Source organism: Macrotis lagotis, chromosome 1, assembly GCF_037893015.1.
Source record: "Macrotis lagotis isolate mMagLag1 chromosome 1, bilby.v1.9.chrom.fasta, whole genome shotgun sequence".
Lineage (NCBI taxonomy): Eukaryota > Metazoa > Chordata > Mammalia > Peramelemorphia > Peramelidae > Macrotis > Macrotis lagotis.
The window spans coordinates 451075598-451094665 of NC_133658.1; the positions used below are offsets into that span (position 1 = coordinate 451075598).

The window sequence follows — 19068 nt, forward strand, 5'->3', positions numbered from 1 at the left end:
ATAGTGGGTTTTACTTTGCAGTTTTATAAATAGTATTGATTTCAGAGGTCCTTAGTGCACTGCCTTTCCTTTAATGAGCACTCAGTATACTTTAATTGATGATGGTGCAGCCTAAGTCCCTGTAACCACTTTGTAATTTCAAGGCAAGACTTACTTTAACAGGATGAGAAAAGCTGCAGGCTCCACATCAGGTATATGGATTTCAGATTTGATTTCTGCAAGATCACCATAAAACATGGCATAGAAGACAGAACTGCCAACTGCCAGCACATACTGTGAAGAAAAACATTTTGCTGGTAAACAGCTGTTTTCAATCTAATTAAATTCACTAGTCAATAGACTACAGAGAACTGTGAATACCTCCATCTAAGTAAATTTGGCTTTGGTAGCTCAGTGTAATTAAGATGTATGGAATTTCACATAATATGAAATTGTATTCTAAAAGGTTCCAGGTCTTCTCTAATAATTCACATGGGGCAAAGCAGTTCTACAAACCTTATGAGCAGGAACTCGCTTTGATGCCTCCAAAGGGCCAATGATAAAGTGTACATCAGCCATGAGTTCATTATTGAACATCATTGCATTCCTGAAAATTGCAGAGAAAAAAAAATACTTAAGTTTGCATCTTAACAAAAATCGAGCATAGTGTGTTTTTTTCTCAACCTTCTCATTGGAGGATACACAAACCTACACAGAAGCAGATGCTAGACCTTCAAACCAGTTAAAGGAATAGCCAAAACATCTTTGTCCCATTTTGCTCTTTTGCAAATGCAACCCCAAAAGATAGTAGTGAAGCTGCTATAGACATCAGACCACTGCTTGATGCCACAGCTTCTCCACCCAGTTTTTAAAAGGTCCTCTCTAGTATATTTCTGTGAGGAGAATAGTCTGCCCAAGCCTAAATACATCTGGTTTGAGGTCTTACCTCTCTCGGAGAGTGGGGTAGAATGACTGCCAGTTGGTACTCTCAAAGTTGTTGTTAAGGTTTTGCACTTGTGCTGGTGGTGGCGATTGGGCTGGTTGATGAAGGTGAAGGGAGCTATTCTTGGTATGAACTGCAGTGACTGTGGTGGCAGTGGTAGTGGAATTACTGTTTGAGATGTTGGTATTAGCAGTGGTAGAGTAAAGTTCTGCAGCCATCTTCTGCAGGGACAAGGGCCCTACCTCATAGCATATTGGCACCTTGCCATTAGCTATCACATTCTTTTTGGACTCCTTCAAGGTTACTGAAAGGAAGAAGAAAGAAAGTCAAATACTACATGATTCTGACACTGAAGTAACTTGGGGCCAGAGGCATGAATAAGAGCTTACTACGGAAGGGCCCAAAGAGAACAAAACAACCTCAGGAACAGAAGAGCAGAAGACCGGTGTGCTCACCTCTGTTTGTGTGGGACCAAGCTTCAGACCTGGGGCAGGATGGCCAAAGAAGTGGAGCCCTCCAGGGATGATTGCAAACAGTCCAGTAGCAGCAGCCGTACAAATCCAGAGCCCTTTGTAGCTGAGAAGGCAGGCACCTTGCCTACCCCTCAGCCGAACACTAGGCTCAGTTCCAGGGATCAGTTTTTGGGGTTTTATACCCAGGTACTCCCTGGGGGGAGAGCTGCAAATTATCCTCACATTAAAAAAGGTCACAGATGAATCCCCATTTAGTTTTCAGGCTCGAAATTCCTGCGCTGTGAAAACTGCTGCGCATCCCCTCTTGGCGCGCACCCTCCGGCATAGCTGTAGATTCCGTGGGCAGAGTTGGTAGCTGGGCGCAGGGTGGGGCTGCTGCTGGCTCGGGGCGCCCACGAGCCTGACCTAGGAGTGCCACCACGCGCGTTTTTTGCCTGCGGCCATTAGGGTCACTCCTGCGCTTATTTCCAGGGCCAAGTTGGTAGCGCCGGGCGAGCGAGGCAGGAGGCGCCGCGGAAGGCCAGCTCCGCACCTTCCCCCGCGCCTCCCTTCTTCCTCCTTCCTTTCTCCTCCTCCCGAGCCTCCCCGACAGCCAGCAGCCTGGGTGCACGTCAGCGCGGCCGCCCCAATGGGGAGCGCTCACGGGGCTAGGCTCCGCCCCGCCCGGCCCGGACAATATGTCATGCTACCTGACTGCCGCGCCCACTCCGCTCTTCCTTAGGGGACGGGGGTTTCGCACCCAGGTGGGAAGGACCCTGGGCTCCCCGCTTCTCTCGCCGCCCCCCCAGATGGCTGGAGAATCCAGAGGCCCCGGAGCCGTCCGGGCCCGTGGGCACTGTCTGTGCCCCCCGGCGGGGGGCCCTCCCGGCCGGCGGGGGGGGGGGGGGGCTGCGGGGGCCGCGGAGCTCAGGGCCGGGCCTGGGAGCCCCCGGGGTGGAGGGCGGAGGCGGGGCTCCTTGCCTCCCCGCCCCTCCCCCGCTTCTTTATCACTCTGAGTCTGTGGGACTGGGCAGTGAGAGCCCCCGCGGTGCGGTGCCCTCCCCTGCCCCTGCCCTACCTGCGCCCCAGCGGGGAAAGTTTGCACAGCACTGCTCGGCGGAGCCCGAAGCCATGATTCCGGGGCGCGGGGGCGGGGCTTGGGGGCCGCGGCCCGCCCGGCCCGGGGCCGGCTCCCGCTGCTGGCCCGCCCGGCCCGGGGCCCGCTCCCGCTGCTGGCCCGCCCGGCCCGGGGCCCGCTCCCGCTGCTGGGCCGGGGGAGGGCGCTCCCTCCCCTGCCCGCCGTGCTGGGCCGCCCGGCCCGGGCCTCGCCCAGGATCAGACATCCCGAAAAACTGCCACAGATGGAGGCCTCCGGAAAGAAAACGGGGGGGGGGGGGGGGGAATGAAGGTACCGCCATGGCTATTGTGGCTTCTGGGCCCAGCCTGGCAGAGAGAAAGGCCCAAGTGACCCTCCCCCAGCCCTTCCCTCTTGTAACTTTGCTAGGGCGTTCATCGGAGCATGCACCCCGCCAGAAAAGCCCGTTATGTTCCGCTGCTAATATATAACGTACTTCACTTTTTGTTTCACGGGAAGGTGTTTTCCCCGTGTCCCGAAGAACACTGTGCCACCCCCACCCCATCCCACCCCCATATCAAAATTTCAACATATTATGTAATTACAAGGCATGACAGTGCTAGTGTTCCATCGGGAGTGGGAGCTTTTCCCTGTTAGAGCAAAGGTAAATTGAAGGATCAGGTAGGAGTGGGTTGCAATAAAAACTTTGTCTTTCAGGGAATAACTTTATTCCAGCATTTGAATTCCAGTCTCTAATGGTCCTGATAAAAATCCTATTGGTACATGTGGGACAAGTCTCCTCTCAAATATTTGTCCTTCATCTTTTGTACCTGATTATATTTCCTTCAGTTTTGAATTGAATCACCATGACCACAGAGAAAGATCTAGCTGGTAGTTTTGCTTCTTTGACATTGTTCTTTGTGGCCATTCATGGGCAGCAAAGATTTAACTGCAGTGTTGTTGTTAGATTATGACAACATAAAACTGTGTTCTTAAAAAATATAGGTGGCACAGTGGATAGAACACTGGTCTTGGAGTAAAGAAGTTGCAAGTTGGAATCCAGCCTGACTCTTAGTAGCTGTATGGCTTCGGGCAAGTCACTTAACCCTGATTGCCTCATATCCAGGACCATCTCCAGTCATCCTGATTCATACCTGGCCACTCAACCTACTTGGCTCTGGAGGAGAAAGTGAGACTGGTGACTTAGCACAGCCCCTCTCACTCAAATCCATTTCATGTGCTTGTCATGGCATCACCTTTCTGATGTTGTGGTCTTCCTTGATAATGAAGGAAAAACATCATTATTATTATTATTATTATTATTATTATTATTAATTATCATCATCATCATCACTACTACTACTTCTATTACTATTACTATTAATTTTATTTACTTAAGGCAGTGGGTTTAAGTGACTTACCCAAGGTCACACAGGCAATTATTAAGTGTTTGAGTCTGGATTTGAACCCAGGTCCTCTTGTCTCAGGGGCCAGTGCTCTATTCAACTGTGCCACCTAGTTGTCCCCCACTATTGTTATTATTGAGAAATTAAAAGGATGCATACTTTAGGAAACTTACTTTCACCACAAGAAATAAAGTTGTAAGGGTTTGTTTTATGTTTTATATTTATAGTGTGATCTTCCTGCAATTAAACAATGAAAACTGTTCTTTAAAAATTTAATATAAAAGAATGCTTCATTTCCTAACTGTCCTACTCCTTTGAGTATGAAATGAATAATAAAATTCTATTCTATAAGGATCCAAGAAGAATGATAATGTAGTGAGGCAACTAGGTGGCCACAGTTAATAGAATTCTTGACTTGAAGTCAAGAAGACTTGAATGCAGATCCCTTTTCAGACATGTTTCCCATGCTTGGAATATGTTTCCTTCTCATCTCTGGCTCCTGGCTTTCCTAGATTACATTAAGTTTCAGCTAACATCTCAACTATAGGAAGGTTTTCCTGATTTTCCCCCTTACTACTAGTGCCTTTCCTATATTATCTCCAATTTATTCTCTCTACATCTTGTTTGCATATAGTTACTTACTATAATAAAATTGTATCTTGTTTTGGTTCCTTCTAAGTAGTAAGTTTTTCCAAGAAATAATTGTATTTGAGCCCTTCTTTAACTTTCACTTTGGGGGGGGGGGGGTCCTAAACACATTCTGATGACAGAAAACCTCAGTAACTGGAAGATACCCAGTAGTTAGGGATTTCTGGATTGTAAACCATACATGTCTTCTCATTTTATGTTATCCTTGCTCATATCCTTCTATTAAACTAGAAAATTTCCCTTAAAATTAAGTAGTTTTCATTAAAAATAATCCTTTTTTTCCCCCTAGATTTGAGGGGATTTTTTTGGTTTGTTTTTATAAATTTCATCTCACTACAAATATCTTTGGATCAAATTTGCTTGGCTACATGAGTTACTTCCATATTCCTAAATCTTTTCTTGTATGTGAGGGCATGAGGAAGCATTCACTGTGAATTTTGGCCAGAATCCCTGGTCTTCCCCTCCCAGATTGTTTTTACTTTTTATTTTTTTGACTATGTAAAAGAGCTTCTTTTTTCTTCTTTTCTTTCTTACCAGCCTTAATCACTGAGAAACCCTGAAGGTTTTACCCTTCCAGATTAGATTTTTTTTTTTAGAAGTGGTTATTCTTAACCAGGGCCTCCTCTTTCTCTCTTACCTAATCTTAATCACTGAATGGGCATTGCCTCATTCAGTTGATGACCTGGTAAAGACCTACCTTCTAAAGGCCAAGGTTTCCCACTGTGTCCAGGGCAATCTCCAAACATCCTGACCCATATCTTACCACTGGGAGCAGATGGCTCTAAGGAGGAAGTGAAGCTGATGTCTTTGCACAGTAACCCCTCACTTAAATCCATTTCATTTGTATGTCATGGCATCACCTCCCTGATTTCATTGTCTTTGAGAAGGAAGAAAAAAAGCAAAGCAACACCAACTTGGATGAGTTACTTCACCTCTGTTTCCTTATCTTAGCCTGTGTGATGTTCTATATTATTTTATTTTATTTTTTTACTTATTTAAGGCAATGGGGTTAAGTGACTTGCTAAAGGTCACACAGCTAGGTAATTATTAAGTTTCTGAGGTCAGATTTGAACTCAGGTTCTCCTGACTTCAGGTCCAGTGCTCTATCCACCATGCCACCTAGCTGCCCCCCATATGATGTTTTATAAAAACTATTGGATTTATAATCAAAACCAGTTCAGTTCTATTTTTGGCACTTATTATCTGTGTATTCTTAGTCAAGTTATTTAATTTCTTCATGACTCAGTTTCATGTGGAAAAATGAGGGGATAGAACTGTATGACATCAAACTCTTCTAGCTCTAGATCTGTGATTCTCTATATTTCATTTAAGCACTAAGACATCTAATTTTATAAGGAAAGTTTAATTTGACCTATAAGCTATAATTAGAACAGGTTTGTATTGCTGGATGTCCTCATGAATTGACAGTGGAGAAGGGAAATCAAAGAGGAACAAGAAGATGAAGCAAAGTAATAGGGGAGAGAAGGGAAAAGAAAGAAGAAATGTGGTGCCTATGATTGGGGAAGAAATTGTCTCATTATAGTTACTTTTTTTTCCCTTTGAAGTATCAGTATCCATAAGAAAATAACTTCTCCTGATCATTCCTGGACTTTCCCAGTTATCAGTATCAGCAGGTTAGAATTAAACTGGGGACAATTCTCTTTGCAATAAACAATTTTGCTTATGTTTTGGGTGTCTTAACTTATTAAATCAAGGGTGGGAAAACCTTTTTTCCTGCCAAGGGTCTTTTGGAGATTTATGTCCTCATTTTCCTTCTATATTTGGTCAAACATTCAATTAATTCACCCCTAAAAAGCTCTAGATTTATTGCTTTTCAGTGGTTGCCATGGCAGCACCAGATCACGAGCCTTATATAGCATGGACAGTCCCCACCCCTGTGTTTGATAGAACAGTTCTTTCCAAAAGGCAGCTAGATCATTTTCCTGTGTGAAGGGAAATGATCGTTGCAGAACATGAGGATAAAGAATACTTAATGCTGTGTTACAATATTTTGTTTATAAGCCTTTCATAATAATAATAAATTATTAATTTCCTCTAGAAATTGGAAATATAATGAATTGTGAAGATTCATAATAATGATTTAGATCAGGGCTGTGCAAACTTATTTTAAAAATTTTTATTGGAACAATAGACAATATATTTTGATTTGCCATTTTAATGAGAGTTCTGTGATAGCTCAGCTTCTTTCCTAAAGAATTTAATAAACCTGCAGAAGGGCAGCATAAAATAACACTGTGGGCCTCATTTTGGAGAGCCCTGATTTAGATAAAAAATAGGAGCATATTATATTCTAATCTTAGGACCATAAAACTTAAAAAGTTAAAGGTACTAGGTTAAAGAAGTTATTAAGACAAGTTTTTTTTTAATTTAGCCTATGCTTAAATATCTTCAGGTATGGAATTTAATATCTTCTTAGTCAACCATAATCCATTGTTGGACAGTTCTAATCATAAAGAAGATTTTCTTTATAGTGAGTTGAAATCTACCTAATTATGTCTTCCAGCATCAAGCAGAACAATTTTTATCTTTCTTTTACCCAATGGTTCATCAGATATTTAGAGAGCATGATCACATTCCTCTTTAACTCTTCTCCAAATTGGAAAACTTTCTATAAATCTTGCATTGCCAACAGTCTTTTATGTCAGTTGCTCTCTTACAAATGTGCTTTAATTTGTCAATGCACAGTATAAACTGGGGTGCCCAGAAGTGAACCTAATGCTCTAGATGTGCTCTGAGAAAAACAAAGTTTAGTGGATCTATTGATTGCTTTGTTCTGTAGTGTATTTCTCTTAATGCATCCTAAGGTTACATTAATTCTTTTTTACTGCCACATTACATTATTCTTTAAGTACTTAGTCTAGCAGAATCCCCATCTTTTCCATAGGAACTGCTTCCTAATCATACCTGCCTGCTTCATCTTATAGTTGTATATGTGGTACTTTGACCCCAAATGCAGAACTTTATATTTATTCCTAATTAAATTTCACCTTGCTGTCTTTTGTGCATAGACTCAATCTGACAAGATCTTTTTGGATCACAATTGTCATACAAAACATAATAGTCCCTCTTGATTTTATACCAATCTGCAAATTTGGTATGCATTCATCCAAAGTAATGATTAAATAGCATAGTTTCAAAGACAAGTCCTTGAGATACTCCCATGGAAGCCTCATTCTAAGTTAACAATGATCTGTTAATAATTTTGGAATTTGTCATTTAACCAGTCTGGCCTCAAGCCATTTCTTAGTCATCTTAACATGCATTTTGGGGTAAATAACAACATATGAGACCAATGACACAAAAGCTAATTCTCTATGCTGGTATTGAGTGTATGTGCCTGTGTGTGTTATTTTTTAAAAATAGATCCATGTCTGTACATTCCTCGCTTTGCACACATGCTGGAGTTTGGAGAAAAGAACCATGAGGTATCCATGACAGCTCTGAGATTACTTCAGAGGATGAAGAGAGACTGGATGCACACGGGACGCCGACCCTCAGGCCTCTGTGGAGCAGGTATCTCGTCCAAGAATTGAATTATAAATGTTAGCTCAGCTCAGTGTCTGCATCTAGCAGATTAAGAGGAGAAAGCAGAACTTCTTTCAAGAAGAGATGGTTATATAATCTCTGTTATAAGAAAAGATTTTGCAGCTTTAAAAAGTATGGAAAATGTATATTAACAAAGACCCATTGTGATAATATGAATTTAGTTCTCTAAAATTCGTCCTTTTTTCCCCAAAAAATTTTAAAAGTTAATCCTTTGAGACAACTTTCCTTTTCTTTGTTGATTTTTTTCCCTTTCCTATGACTTTTCTATTCTGTGCCCCTTGTAAGAGAAGATATTTAGAAAAGTTAACTGATGGAGCCAGGGAAGCAATGAAGTGAAAGAGATAAAGATGAGATGTCTTTCTTTTCAGGAGAGTTTTAAATCCATCTTTGCTGTATTCTGGTGACTTTTCCTTTTTTAAGAAGTGTACTTCAGGGGTGGCTAGGTGGTGCAGTGGATAGAGCACCAGCCCTGGAGTCAGGAGGACCTGAGTTCAAAGCCACTTAATCCCATTTGCCTTACAAAAACCTTAAAAAAAAAAGTGTACTTAAAAAAAGACATCCCAGGGGCAGCTAAGTAGTGAGCACCAGCCCTGGAGTCAGGAGGACCTGAGTTCAAATTTGACCTCAGACACTTAATAAGTGCCTAGCTGTGTGACCTTGGGCAAACCACTTAACCCCATTGCCGTAAATAAATTTTAAAAAAAATTAAAAAAAAAAAGACATCCTACTAGTTGTAATGAAAAAATATTAAGAAAACTTCATGGACCGTATTGGTATGATCTGGTCCATGGGATTATGAAGTCAGACCTGACTGAATGACTGAATAACAGTTATAGAAATCACCCAACCAAATTTCTCATACTTCTAATATTGTTAGTATAAAAAGTGAGCAGTTAAATCCTAGGAAAACTAGGATTTAAAAAACTCATAGCTTTTTTGTGTCATTGAATGCCAGTTAGAAAAATTATTCACATTCTTCTGGCTAACTATATATACAGTTTACAGATGTTGGAACTGTTCCTCATACATTGGCTGAAATATAAGTGTGTACATGTGTATGTATAATTTTATACTACTTTTAAGAAATATTCTCTACTTGTTTTCCTCTTAAAATCTCATCATGGCAAGGAGGTAACATTAGGTTTTCTTTTCCTTTAAAATTTTTTTTTATGAATTTACTAATTAACAAGAAACACAAATTACAATTTATGAAGAATCATATATAAAACCATTAGGGCTATTATGGCTAATCAGGTTTTTTTAAGTGTATTAAATTTAAGAAGTCAGTAATAAAATTTTCATTAATTATGCCCTCTTCTGAACTTATTTTAGTTTTATGTATATTTTTGATGCTTTATGTTTAACTTGTTTTCATTTGTATCTGTTACTTCTCACTAACTCTCCCCTCTTTCTATAAAAGCCCTCCCTCATTACAAATATAGTTAAGTAAAACAAACCCATATATTGACTATATTTTCAGACTATATCTAAAAATGAATGTTTTATTCTGTATCTTTAGTCCATCACTTTTCTCTTAAGAGGTGGGAAGCTTACATTACTGTTATTTCACTGAGGCATTGATTAGTATGTGCATTGATCAGCCTTCTCATCTTGCAAAGTTAATTTCCTTTACATTATTAATGCATCATATAAATTATTCTTTTTCTGTTTATTTTGCTCACTTTCAATACTTGCCAAATTTCCTTGTATTATTAAGAGTCGTAATGATTGAAATATGCCTTAGAGCAAGGAGTACTCTAATTAAATCATGGATTTATTGAAGTATTGAAAAAGTCTAAAGATCATAGACTTCTTAATTATTCATATAGCTAAGTAGGAGTAAAAAAAAACCATGTTAGATTTATTCCTTATTCTAGAACATTAAAGAGTATTTTCTTGGGCAGCTAGGTGGCGCAGTGGATAGAGCACCGGCCCTGGAGTCAGGAGTATACCTGAGTTCAAATTCAGACACTTAATAATTACCTAGCTGTGTGGCCTTGGGCAAGCCACTTAACCCCATTGCCTTGCAAAAAACTTTAAAAAAAAGAGTATTTTCTGAAGAATATAATTATTTGACTACAGATTGTAGATCTTGTAATTTAAACTATAATCAGTTTAACTGTGTAGTTTTAGATTTTCTGTATTGGGTTGGGTTCTCCCTAATTCTTTTGAGTATATTCAGAAGTAGCATTTAATCTTGTTACCATTGGTGTCAAATTCAAATGTAAATATTTACCATCAAATTGTACATAAGAATAAGCCCCTTGTCGGCTTCATATTAACTTAGGAAAAAACCACATATGATCAAAACTCAATTTTTCACAGGAATAGCATTCCTAGAAAATGTTATGAAAGTCAAAAATAAGAATGATGATAAAATAAACCAATGAAAAATTGGGAGATAGATTCCTATGATCACCAAAAACTGTAATCTTTCCCTCGATATTGCTGAAAATACATTCCCTCCCATACAATTCTCTATAAAGTATTAATAAAATGTGTATTTCCCCTAACACTGTAACAATGAAACAGCCCATAAAATATAGTATGCAAAATAAATTTGATAAGATTTATTTCTTGCTAGTAATTCCTGTGATTAGAATTCTGTAATCTATTGTACAAACATCTCACGTAAAAAAAATCGATTTCAAACTCTAGTCACTTTTCTTAATATATAAAATCTACAATGCCTTAAGTATTTCTCCGCAAATAAAATTCTTTAAAACTAACTCAGTTTTGGGTGGCTAGGTGGCGCAGTGAATAGAGCACCAGTCCTGGAGTCTGGAGTACCTGAGTTCAAATTCAGCCTCAGACACTTAATAATGACCTAGCTGTGTGGCCTTGGGCAAGTCTACTTAACCCAATTGCCTTGCAAAAACCATAAAAAAAATTAATCAATTTCATCTGAATCTTTATTTCTACTATGCCAGGTGATGGTATGAGGACTTTGTACTGTACACTATACTGATAAAAACTTTTGTACCTTGACTGCCCTCTGGAAACCAAGGGAGAGGTTACTGGAACTTAAGTTGCTCCTATTGGAAGATGCCAAGATTATGTCCTTCATGGATGGTAGATGGCATTGGAAATAGCGAAAGATGAAAATGAAATTGAAATTAGAAATAGTGAAAGATGGTTTGTCAATAATGTCTGCTTTCTGTGCCATTTGAGATCCTTAAGGCTCACCTGGCCAGTAGCTGCTTGATTTTCTAACTAAAGCTGCATCACTAATTTTGCATGCTTGGTCTTAGAGGCCAAAAGATTTGCATTATGCTTTGGGGCATAACAGCAGCACAAAACTTGAATTTTAAAGGCAAAAAATGAGCTATGATTGCATGGGGAACTCTTTACAATAGTAGGATGAACAAGATCAATGAAGTGCCTAGTAGGATACCAGCCACTCCATACACTTGAACATATTTTTTTCTCTAAAGTGAAAATGAGGTTACTAATAAAATCATGCTTGAAAGTCTCAAAAGTTAAATGCTGAAATATTGAGGATTGGATATATTAATATTAATTATGTCCTATTATGTTTTTATTTGTTTTATAAAATATTTCCCATTTAAACTTTAATCTCCTTTGGAGTATTGTGGGTCTCATGGGCCCATGTTTGACAGTTCTTTTCCAGGCCATTATCATAGTACTCAATTAGGTAGGTTTTTTAGTATTCTAGGATATCTCCAGATTTTGTACTAGGTGCCATGAATTATTAAGATGAAATTCCTTTTAACTCAAGTTTTATAAAATATGTTTGTAATATAAATTATATTTGACAAACATTATGTATCTAAAATGGCTTGACTCTATTAAGGGAGACAATTTTGTCTAAATTACATAAGTTTAGAAAAGTTTTAATCTTGACCCTTATCCCAATTGAGTCTAATCAAAGGTTAAGATTAAAAACCAAAAAAAAATTGTAATCATAATAGTGCTGTGTGTGAGATCCAAAGAGGGTAGGTTATTGTAGTATTTTTGGGGACTCAGAGATATTGAATTGAATAGAGGTATTGAATAGAAATTTATGCTTTGGTGTTTATTGAAAGAATAAATTACTGAGGATTCTATTAATAGAATAATAATGGATTTATTATTAGAGAACTTGAATTTGAATCCCATCTTGTTTACTTTCTATCTGTGTGATCTTGGCCAAGTCTCCTTTTATTTTCCAATTTTTGGTTTCTTTTTCTATAAAAATGTAATGGTTAGGAGGTGGCTAGGTGGTGCAGTGAATAGAGTACTGGGCCTGGAGTCAGGAGTGCCTGAGTTCAAATCCAGCCTCAGACACTTAATAATTACCTAGCTGTGTGGCCTTGGGCAAGCCGCTTAACCCCATTGCCTTGCAAAAAAAAAAAAGAAAAAAAATGTAATGGTTAGATTAGATAGTATCTGAAGACACTTTCAACCCTGAAATCTATAATTTTATGTTTTGAATTTGGAAGCAAAATTTCAAGGAAAGAATTGATTTTGGCCATCCTGTTTAGGCTGTGTATATCTGCTTCTTCCCAGGGTTTATAATAATAATAGTTAATATTTATATAGCACTTTAAAGATTGCAAAGTGCTTTACATATATTGGTTCCTTTGATCCTCAAAATTCCATTAGTTAAATGCTATTCTCATTTTTGCAAATGAAGAACCTGCACCTCAAATGACTTGCTCAAGATCACACAGCTAGTACAGTGTCTGGGTCAGAATTCAAACTATTTTTCCTGACTAAAAATCAACCATTATGCTCTCTTTCATCACTTAATTCCTGTTTAGTATTCTGTCTTCCATTCAGTCTATTAAGACATTGCATTATTAGCCACAATATTTCTTAATTTCTTATTGGCTATATCATTTTATAAAGATTTTCCTTGTTCATTTTATAGCACTTCTAGTTGCAGCAAGAATGCATGATTTCCGGCGAACTGTTAAAGAGGTTATCCGAGTGGTTAAAGTTTGTGAATCCACATTAAGGAAGAGGTAGGTATGACTTGAATTTGCATATGTAATTTAATGTATTTCAGAGTATTTTATGTATGGGAAGTTTGACAGAGAAAAGATTTTTTTTTCATAATGTTCATTCTCCATGCTACTTATCTTGAGTTCTTTATACTCAAAGATACAGGATGGAAAAAGTGCATTTGCTTCCCAGTAAAAGCTTATTGGTTGATTACAGTTAAATTGAGGATACAAGATGCAGACATATATTTAGAAACAAGAAAACTATAATAAAACATTGAGAGAGGTTGAAATGAGTCTAAACTTATCATGAAGGGATAAGAGGTGATAACAAAAAGAGCCTGGCATGAAAATCTCTTTAGGCTAAATTTTCTTAGCACCTTCAGCTGACCTTTATAGGATTGACTTCAGGTCACTTCTGCTGAGGATCCAATTTAACTTGTATTTAAAAATGGCAACTGGAAAAGAACACAGTATCATTTTCCAGATATGATTTAAGTCAGGCATAATACAGTGAGATCAACTTTTCTTATTCTTACTATACCTTTTATTTAAAAAATGCATTCAACAAACATGTTCATACTGACCATGTTGTTTACTCAGATCTTTGGGTTTCTATATCTATATCTACCTTATACTTTTTCAGTTACTTTATATAAAAAAAGCTAAATTGCAGGATTTTTTTTTTTTTTAGGTTTTTTGCAAGGCAAATGGGGTTAAGTGGCTTGCCCAAGGCCACACAGCTAGGTAATTATTAAGTGCCTGAGACCGGATTTGAACCCAGGTACTCTTGACTCCAAGGCCAGTGCTTTATCTACTACGCCACCTAGCCGCCCCAACAGGATTTTCACATATCCTTGTTAAACTGTATGTTAGACTAGGTCCATTTGTCCCATCTTTAAGATTTGTTTTTGATGGGGGGGGGGGGGTGTGATAATCTTCCAGCTCATGTCACTGACTAATTTGAAAACCATGCATCCAAGCTGTCATTTAGGTGATTAATCAGAATGTTGACAAAATAGGACTGGAGACAATGAGCCCTTTGAGTGGTGGTCTTCAGTATATTCTTTGCCATTACTTACATTTGGCTTCAAAGTATATTTCATCAATTATCTTGTATACCATTATAGTAAGGTCATCTTCTGTGGGATTATAACATTTTTGAGCTAGACGACATCTTACTGAATTATAGTTGCTGATTTTTTTAGTTGTTTATGATGTCTCTTGTTCTTTCTGTTTAAATTCCAAGTTAATTTCCTTATTAACTTATGATCATAGGAAAGTATTTCCCACATAAGTCTTTAGTGAGATAAAAATCTTCAAAGTCTTATTTAATTCCCAATAGCAGGAAACAAACATAAAAAGATCATTTAGCCATTAATCTTTAACATAAAGAGACATTCTTTAACTGAAATCATCTCTCTTTTCAGCTTGACATTTTGTAGTCAAATAGGGCATAATGAGTCTAATCTACTATGAAGTAAGGGTAAGTCAAGGAAACTAATGTATGTTTTGAAGAAATAGAACACAGTAAAAATTGAATGCATAATCATCTCACTGGAGAGACTTATGAGTTTGGGGGTCTATTTTGAATAGAAATCATTATAGGAGTCATTCTTATTTAATATAAAATAAAAATGTTACTTTCTCTGACAAATAAATGTGACAGTTGAATCACTTGAGAACCTATATTTACTGTTGTATTTGTTATGAATTTTTAAAACTTGGCTGATATTTTTCTTTGAAATTGCATCATTATGGCATCATTAATTATTAAAATCAAACATCTTTCAATAATATAAATCTAAATAAATTGACTAAATATGATCTTATTTTAACAGAGTATTGCTGTTTCTTAGTCATATCTACAGCTTCATAATGCACTATTAGTAAGGCAGAGATACTGGTTTTGTCAGAGAAATTGTCAGTCTGGTTTCTCTTCTAGGATTTTACTTGGGGTCTCTGTCCTCTGTTTGGGGGCTCTTGTGTGAAAGAAGGTTACATTCTTTTCTTAGTTATGACTTTGTATAATACCAGTTTGGCAGGATATGTCAGAGACAAATGTTGAGGGATGCAAATTTGTATAAGGAAAATGTTATTTATTTTATTGAGTCCCTTGTAAATTTTAGCTTTTTCATATGGATTTTTTTTGGTAAATTCATTATTTTAATAAGCTGGGTACTTCACCCTTCCATCCCCTATAAATCTTGTTAAGACTTTTTTCATATATCTATTATAAGTTATCCATCAGTGTACTGGTCAAAGAAGAAATAAAAGCTCTGGATTCTTTGAGTCTTTTGAGAAGACTAATGAAGCACTTGAATATCTATCTATGATGGTCTCTCATTCTTGTTAAAGAAAAAGTTTGGGGTTTTTTTTGAGTCAGGAGTTCTAATATCATAGCTTTTATTTCACTTCTCATATAAATCATTACAGGTAATATTGTGCAGTATATCTTTGTCCATCATTCATGAAATTTGGCAATAACTTTAAAATGTTATTTTCCAAGGGGAAACAGGTTTCAGTTTCACTTTGAATGTTTTTAGGCTAACAGAATTTGAGGATACACCTACCAGTCAGCTGACCATAGATGAATTTATGAAGATTGATTTAGAAGGCGAATGTGACCCACCTTCTTTCACAGCTGGGCAAAGAAAGTTAAAGATAAAGCAGGTAAAATAAAAGTCATATCCTCCATGTTATTTAATTATTTAAATTAAAAAAATATGCAAAATAATAATAACAATAATACCTAAATAATATCATTTTAATCTTTCAAAGTGCTTTTAATTTATTATACTAGAATTGATAATGTATCTAGAGTAATAATCAAATACAATTTTAATATAATTTGGAAGAACAGAATCTTGCCAACAAAGACACATTCACATTTTCATCTTTCTCATTCTTTTTCTGGCAGACCATTATAACTTTAATGATCAAAATGATCTTTTCCTTTATCTTTTCATTTTGTGAAGGATGACTTTGACACATACTAGGTAATTTTTTAATTTGTGTAGTAAGGATAATAATACACATTTTTTGTAAGGAATCTCACATTTGTAATGCTTTGTAAATTTTAATGTCATACATAAATATGATCCGTCATTATCATCATCTTTGTTATTATCTAGCAAGTTGTTCTGGCTTTGACCTTCTATTGTTGCCTTTCATGAAAAAATGTCAGTATTACTGCCAATTAAAAAAAACCCAACTCTTTTTAAAGAACAAATAACTGCTTGGTATTCTTACCTAAATTACTGAATATGCTTAACAGAACTGTAAGATGTGTGGCACAGTCGATAAGATGCTGAGTCTGGAATCAGATATGACTTCAAAACATTGGCTATGTGACCCTGGGCAAATCATTTAACTTGTCTACCTCAGTCTCTACATCTGTAAAATAGATGATAAAAATAGCACCTGCCTCTTTTAATTGTTGTGAGGATAAAATGAAATAAATGTAAATATTAGAGAGCTATATAAATGTTAATTGTTATTATTATATGCATGTATATATATGTGCTGTATGTATATATTGTTGTTATTATCACCTTTTCAAATTTCTTTGAGTATTTTAGGCTGAAAATTATTTTATAGTATATATCACTTAATAAAATAGCTTGAGATGGAGCCAAGATATTGGAGTAAAGGCAGGGACTTCCCAAGCTCTCCCCCAATCCTGACTGACTCCAAATATCTTTAAATTCTAGCGGGGCAGAGCCCACAAAAGACTGAGTAAAACAATTTTCCAGCCCACTATAACTTGGAAGATTGAAAGGATGGGTCTACTGTACCAGAGTTAGAAAGGACCTAATAGCTTGGGACAGTTCATCCTCCACCCTGCTGGGTGACTGAGTCAGTGTCAGTCTGGTGATTTCTAGACCTCTTAGCCCAGGGATTGCCAAGGACACCTTGGAAGGTTAGCAGGAAAATTCTGTTGCATCAGGGTAAGAATGGAACATAGTCTAGTGCTGACCTCAGCAACACCCCAACAGACCAAGGAAAGGCCTCAGGAGCCACCAAATCAGCAGCAGCAGCTGCTTCCTAAGTTCTCAACCCTTAGATGGTAAGGGGGTTGTAAGGATATTAACAGGGGTCTCTTTGCTGCCCCTGAGGTAGGACTCTGTTGCTTTGCTCATATTTCGATCTTGGGTCCCAGTCTCAGAAAAAGGAGAAGCCCAACAGAGCTTACTGCTGCAGCAGAGCAGGCACCTTTCCTCACAGTTCTAGGGCAGAAAAGAGTTCTCATGGTTACCCACTCAAGAAAGTAGTCATAACCTCTTGTAAGACCTTGAAAGAATTGAAAACCTGCAGATCCCTGGAAGTATCTCTGAAAACTGGTGCAAAAACCCTGAAAAACTTGAGGCAGTGCATCTTCCACCCTGAAAGCAGAGCTCTACCTTAATAAAGAATTAAAAATAAATCATAAACTAGGGAAATGAGTAAAAACAGAAAAAGATAAACTACCACAGATAGTTACTATGGTCTTGTGGAAGTTCAAATATACACTCAGAAGAATATAACAAAGTCAAAGCTTTTACATCCCAAACCCCCCTAAAAAATCTGAATTGATTTCAGGCCAGGGAAGAGCTCAAAAAGGATTTGGAAAATCAAGAGAGGCAGAGGAAAAATTGGGAAGAGAAATGAGAGGGATGTAGGAAAATTATGAAAACTGAATCAGCAACATGGTGAAGGAGATAAAAAACTAAAGAAAATAGCACCTTAAAAGTCAGACTAGACCAAATAAAAAAGAGGTCCAAAAAGCCAATGAGGAGAAGAATGCCTTAAACAGCAGAATCAGCCAAATGGAAATGGAATACAAAAGCTCAGTGAAGAAAACTCCTTAAAATAGAAAATGGAGCAAAGGGGAGCAGATGACTTTCTGAGAAATCAAGAAACAAATAAAACCAAAAGATTAAAGAACTAAAGGAAAATGTAAAATATCTCATTGGAATAGTAACTGACCTGAAAAACAGATCCAGAAGAAATAATTTTAAAATTATTGGAATACCTGAAAGCTGTGACTAAAAAAAAAAACCTATACATCTTTCAAGAAATTATTAAAGAGGGGCAGCTAGGTGGCAGAATAGATAGAGCACCATCCCTGGAGTCAGGAGTACCTGAGTTCAAATCCAGCCTCAGACATTTAATAATTACCTAGCTGTGTGCCCTTGGGCAAGCCACTTAACCCCATTGCCTTGGAAAAAAAAAACCTAAAAAAGAAAAAAGAAATTATCAAGGAAAACTGCCCTGAAATTCTAGAAGCAGAGGGTAAAATAGAAGTGTAAAGAATTCACCTGGGAGCGGCTAGGTGGTACAGTGAATAGAGCACCGGCCTTGGAGTCAGGAGTACCTGGGTTCAAATCCGACCTCAGATATTTAATAATTACCTAGCCATGTGGCCTTGGGCAAGCCACTTAACCCCATTACCTTGCAAAATCTAAAACAAAAAACAAAAAACAAAGAAGTCACCTGAAAAAACTTCCAAAATGAAAACTGCCAGGAATATTATAGCCAAATTTCAGAGCTCCCAAATCAAGGAAAAAACATTGTAAGCAACCAAGAAAGAAACATTTCAAATATGGAAGCACATATTATCCTGTCTGTCCAAGATTTAGGGATCATAGAGCTTGGAATATGATATTCCAAAAAGTAAACGAACTTGGATTACAACCAAAAAATCAGCCACTCGGCAAAACTCAGCATACTGTTTCAGGGGGAAAGATGGACATTCAGTGAAACCAGAGACTCTCAAACTTTTCAGATAAAACAACCAGAGCTGAACAAAAAATTTGATCTTCAAATACAAGACTTAATTGAGCATAAAAAGGTAAACAGGAAAGGCAAATCATAAGGAACTTAATGATGTTGAACTGATTATATTCCTGCTTGGGAAGATGATCCTGATAAGTCATATAAACTTCCTCATTTATTAAGACAGTTAGATGGAGCATATATAGATATAACACAGAAGTTGAATTTGAAAGTATAATATATTAAAAAGATGGAGTTAATGGGTGAGAGAAAATGTACTGAGAGAAAAGGAAAA

At 37.5% G+C, this 19068-nt stretch overlaps 2 protein-coding genes across 6 annotated transcripts in view; one reads left to right on the forward strand and one right to left on the reverse strand.

Moving 5' to 3' along the window:
* BTBD6 (BTB domain containing 6) overlaps positions 1 to 1938 on the reverse strand; it is a 53047-nt gene extending 51109 nt beyond the window's left edge. For 2 of the 4 annotated variants that reach the window (XM_074213474.1, XM_074213473.1), the window contains exons 1-4: positions 1378 to 1937; positions 926 to 1226; positions 496 to 586; positions 155 to 273 (exon numbers count right to left, since the gene is read on the reverse strand). In XM_074213474.1, the coding sequence (XP_074069575.1) occupies positions 155 to 273; positions 496 to 586; positions 926 to 1140 (425 nt within the window). In that variant the 5' untranslated portion in view covers positions 1141 to 1226; positions 1378 to 1937. Of the gene's footprint in view, positions 1 to 154; positions 274 to 495; positions 587 to 925; positions 1227 to 1377 lie in introns of all 4 variants that reach the window. The other 2 variants (XM_074213476.1, XM_074213475.1) reach the window with 2 other exon arrangements.
* Positions 1 to 19068, forward strand: part of BRF1 (BRF1 general transcription factor IIIB subunit) — a 163742-nt gene that overhangs the window by 64505 nt on the left and 80169 nt on the right. For both annotated transcript variants that reach the window (XM_074213472.1, XM_074213471.1), the window contains exons 6-8: positions 7888 to 8037; positions 12944 to 13037; positions 15563 to 15689. In XM_074213472.1, coding sequence (XP_074069573.1) covers positions 7888 to 8037; positions 12944 to 13037; positions 15563 to 15689 — 371 coding nt within the window. The remainder of the gene's footprint in view (positions 1 to 7887; positions 8038 to 12943; positions 13038 to 15562; positions 15690 to 19068) is intronic.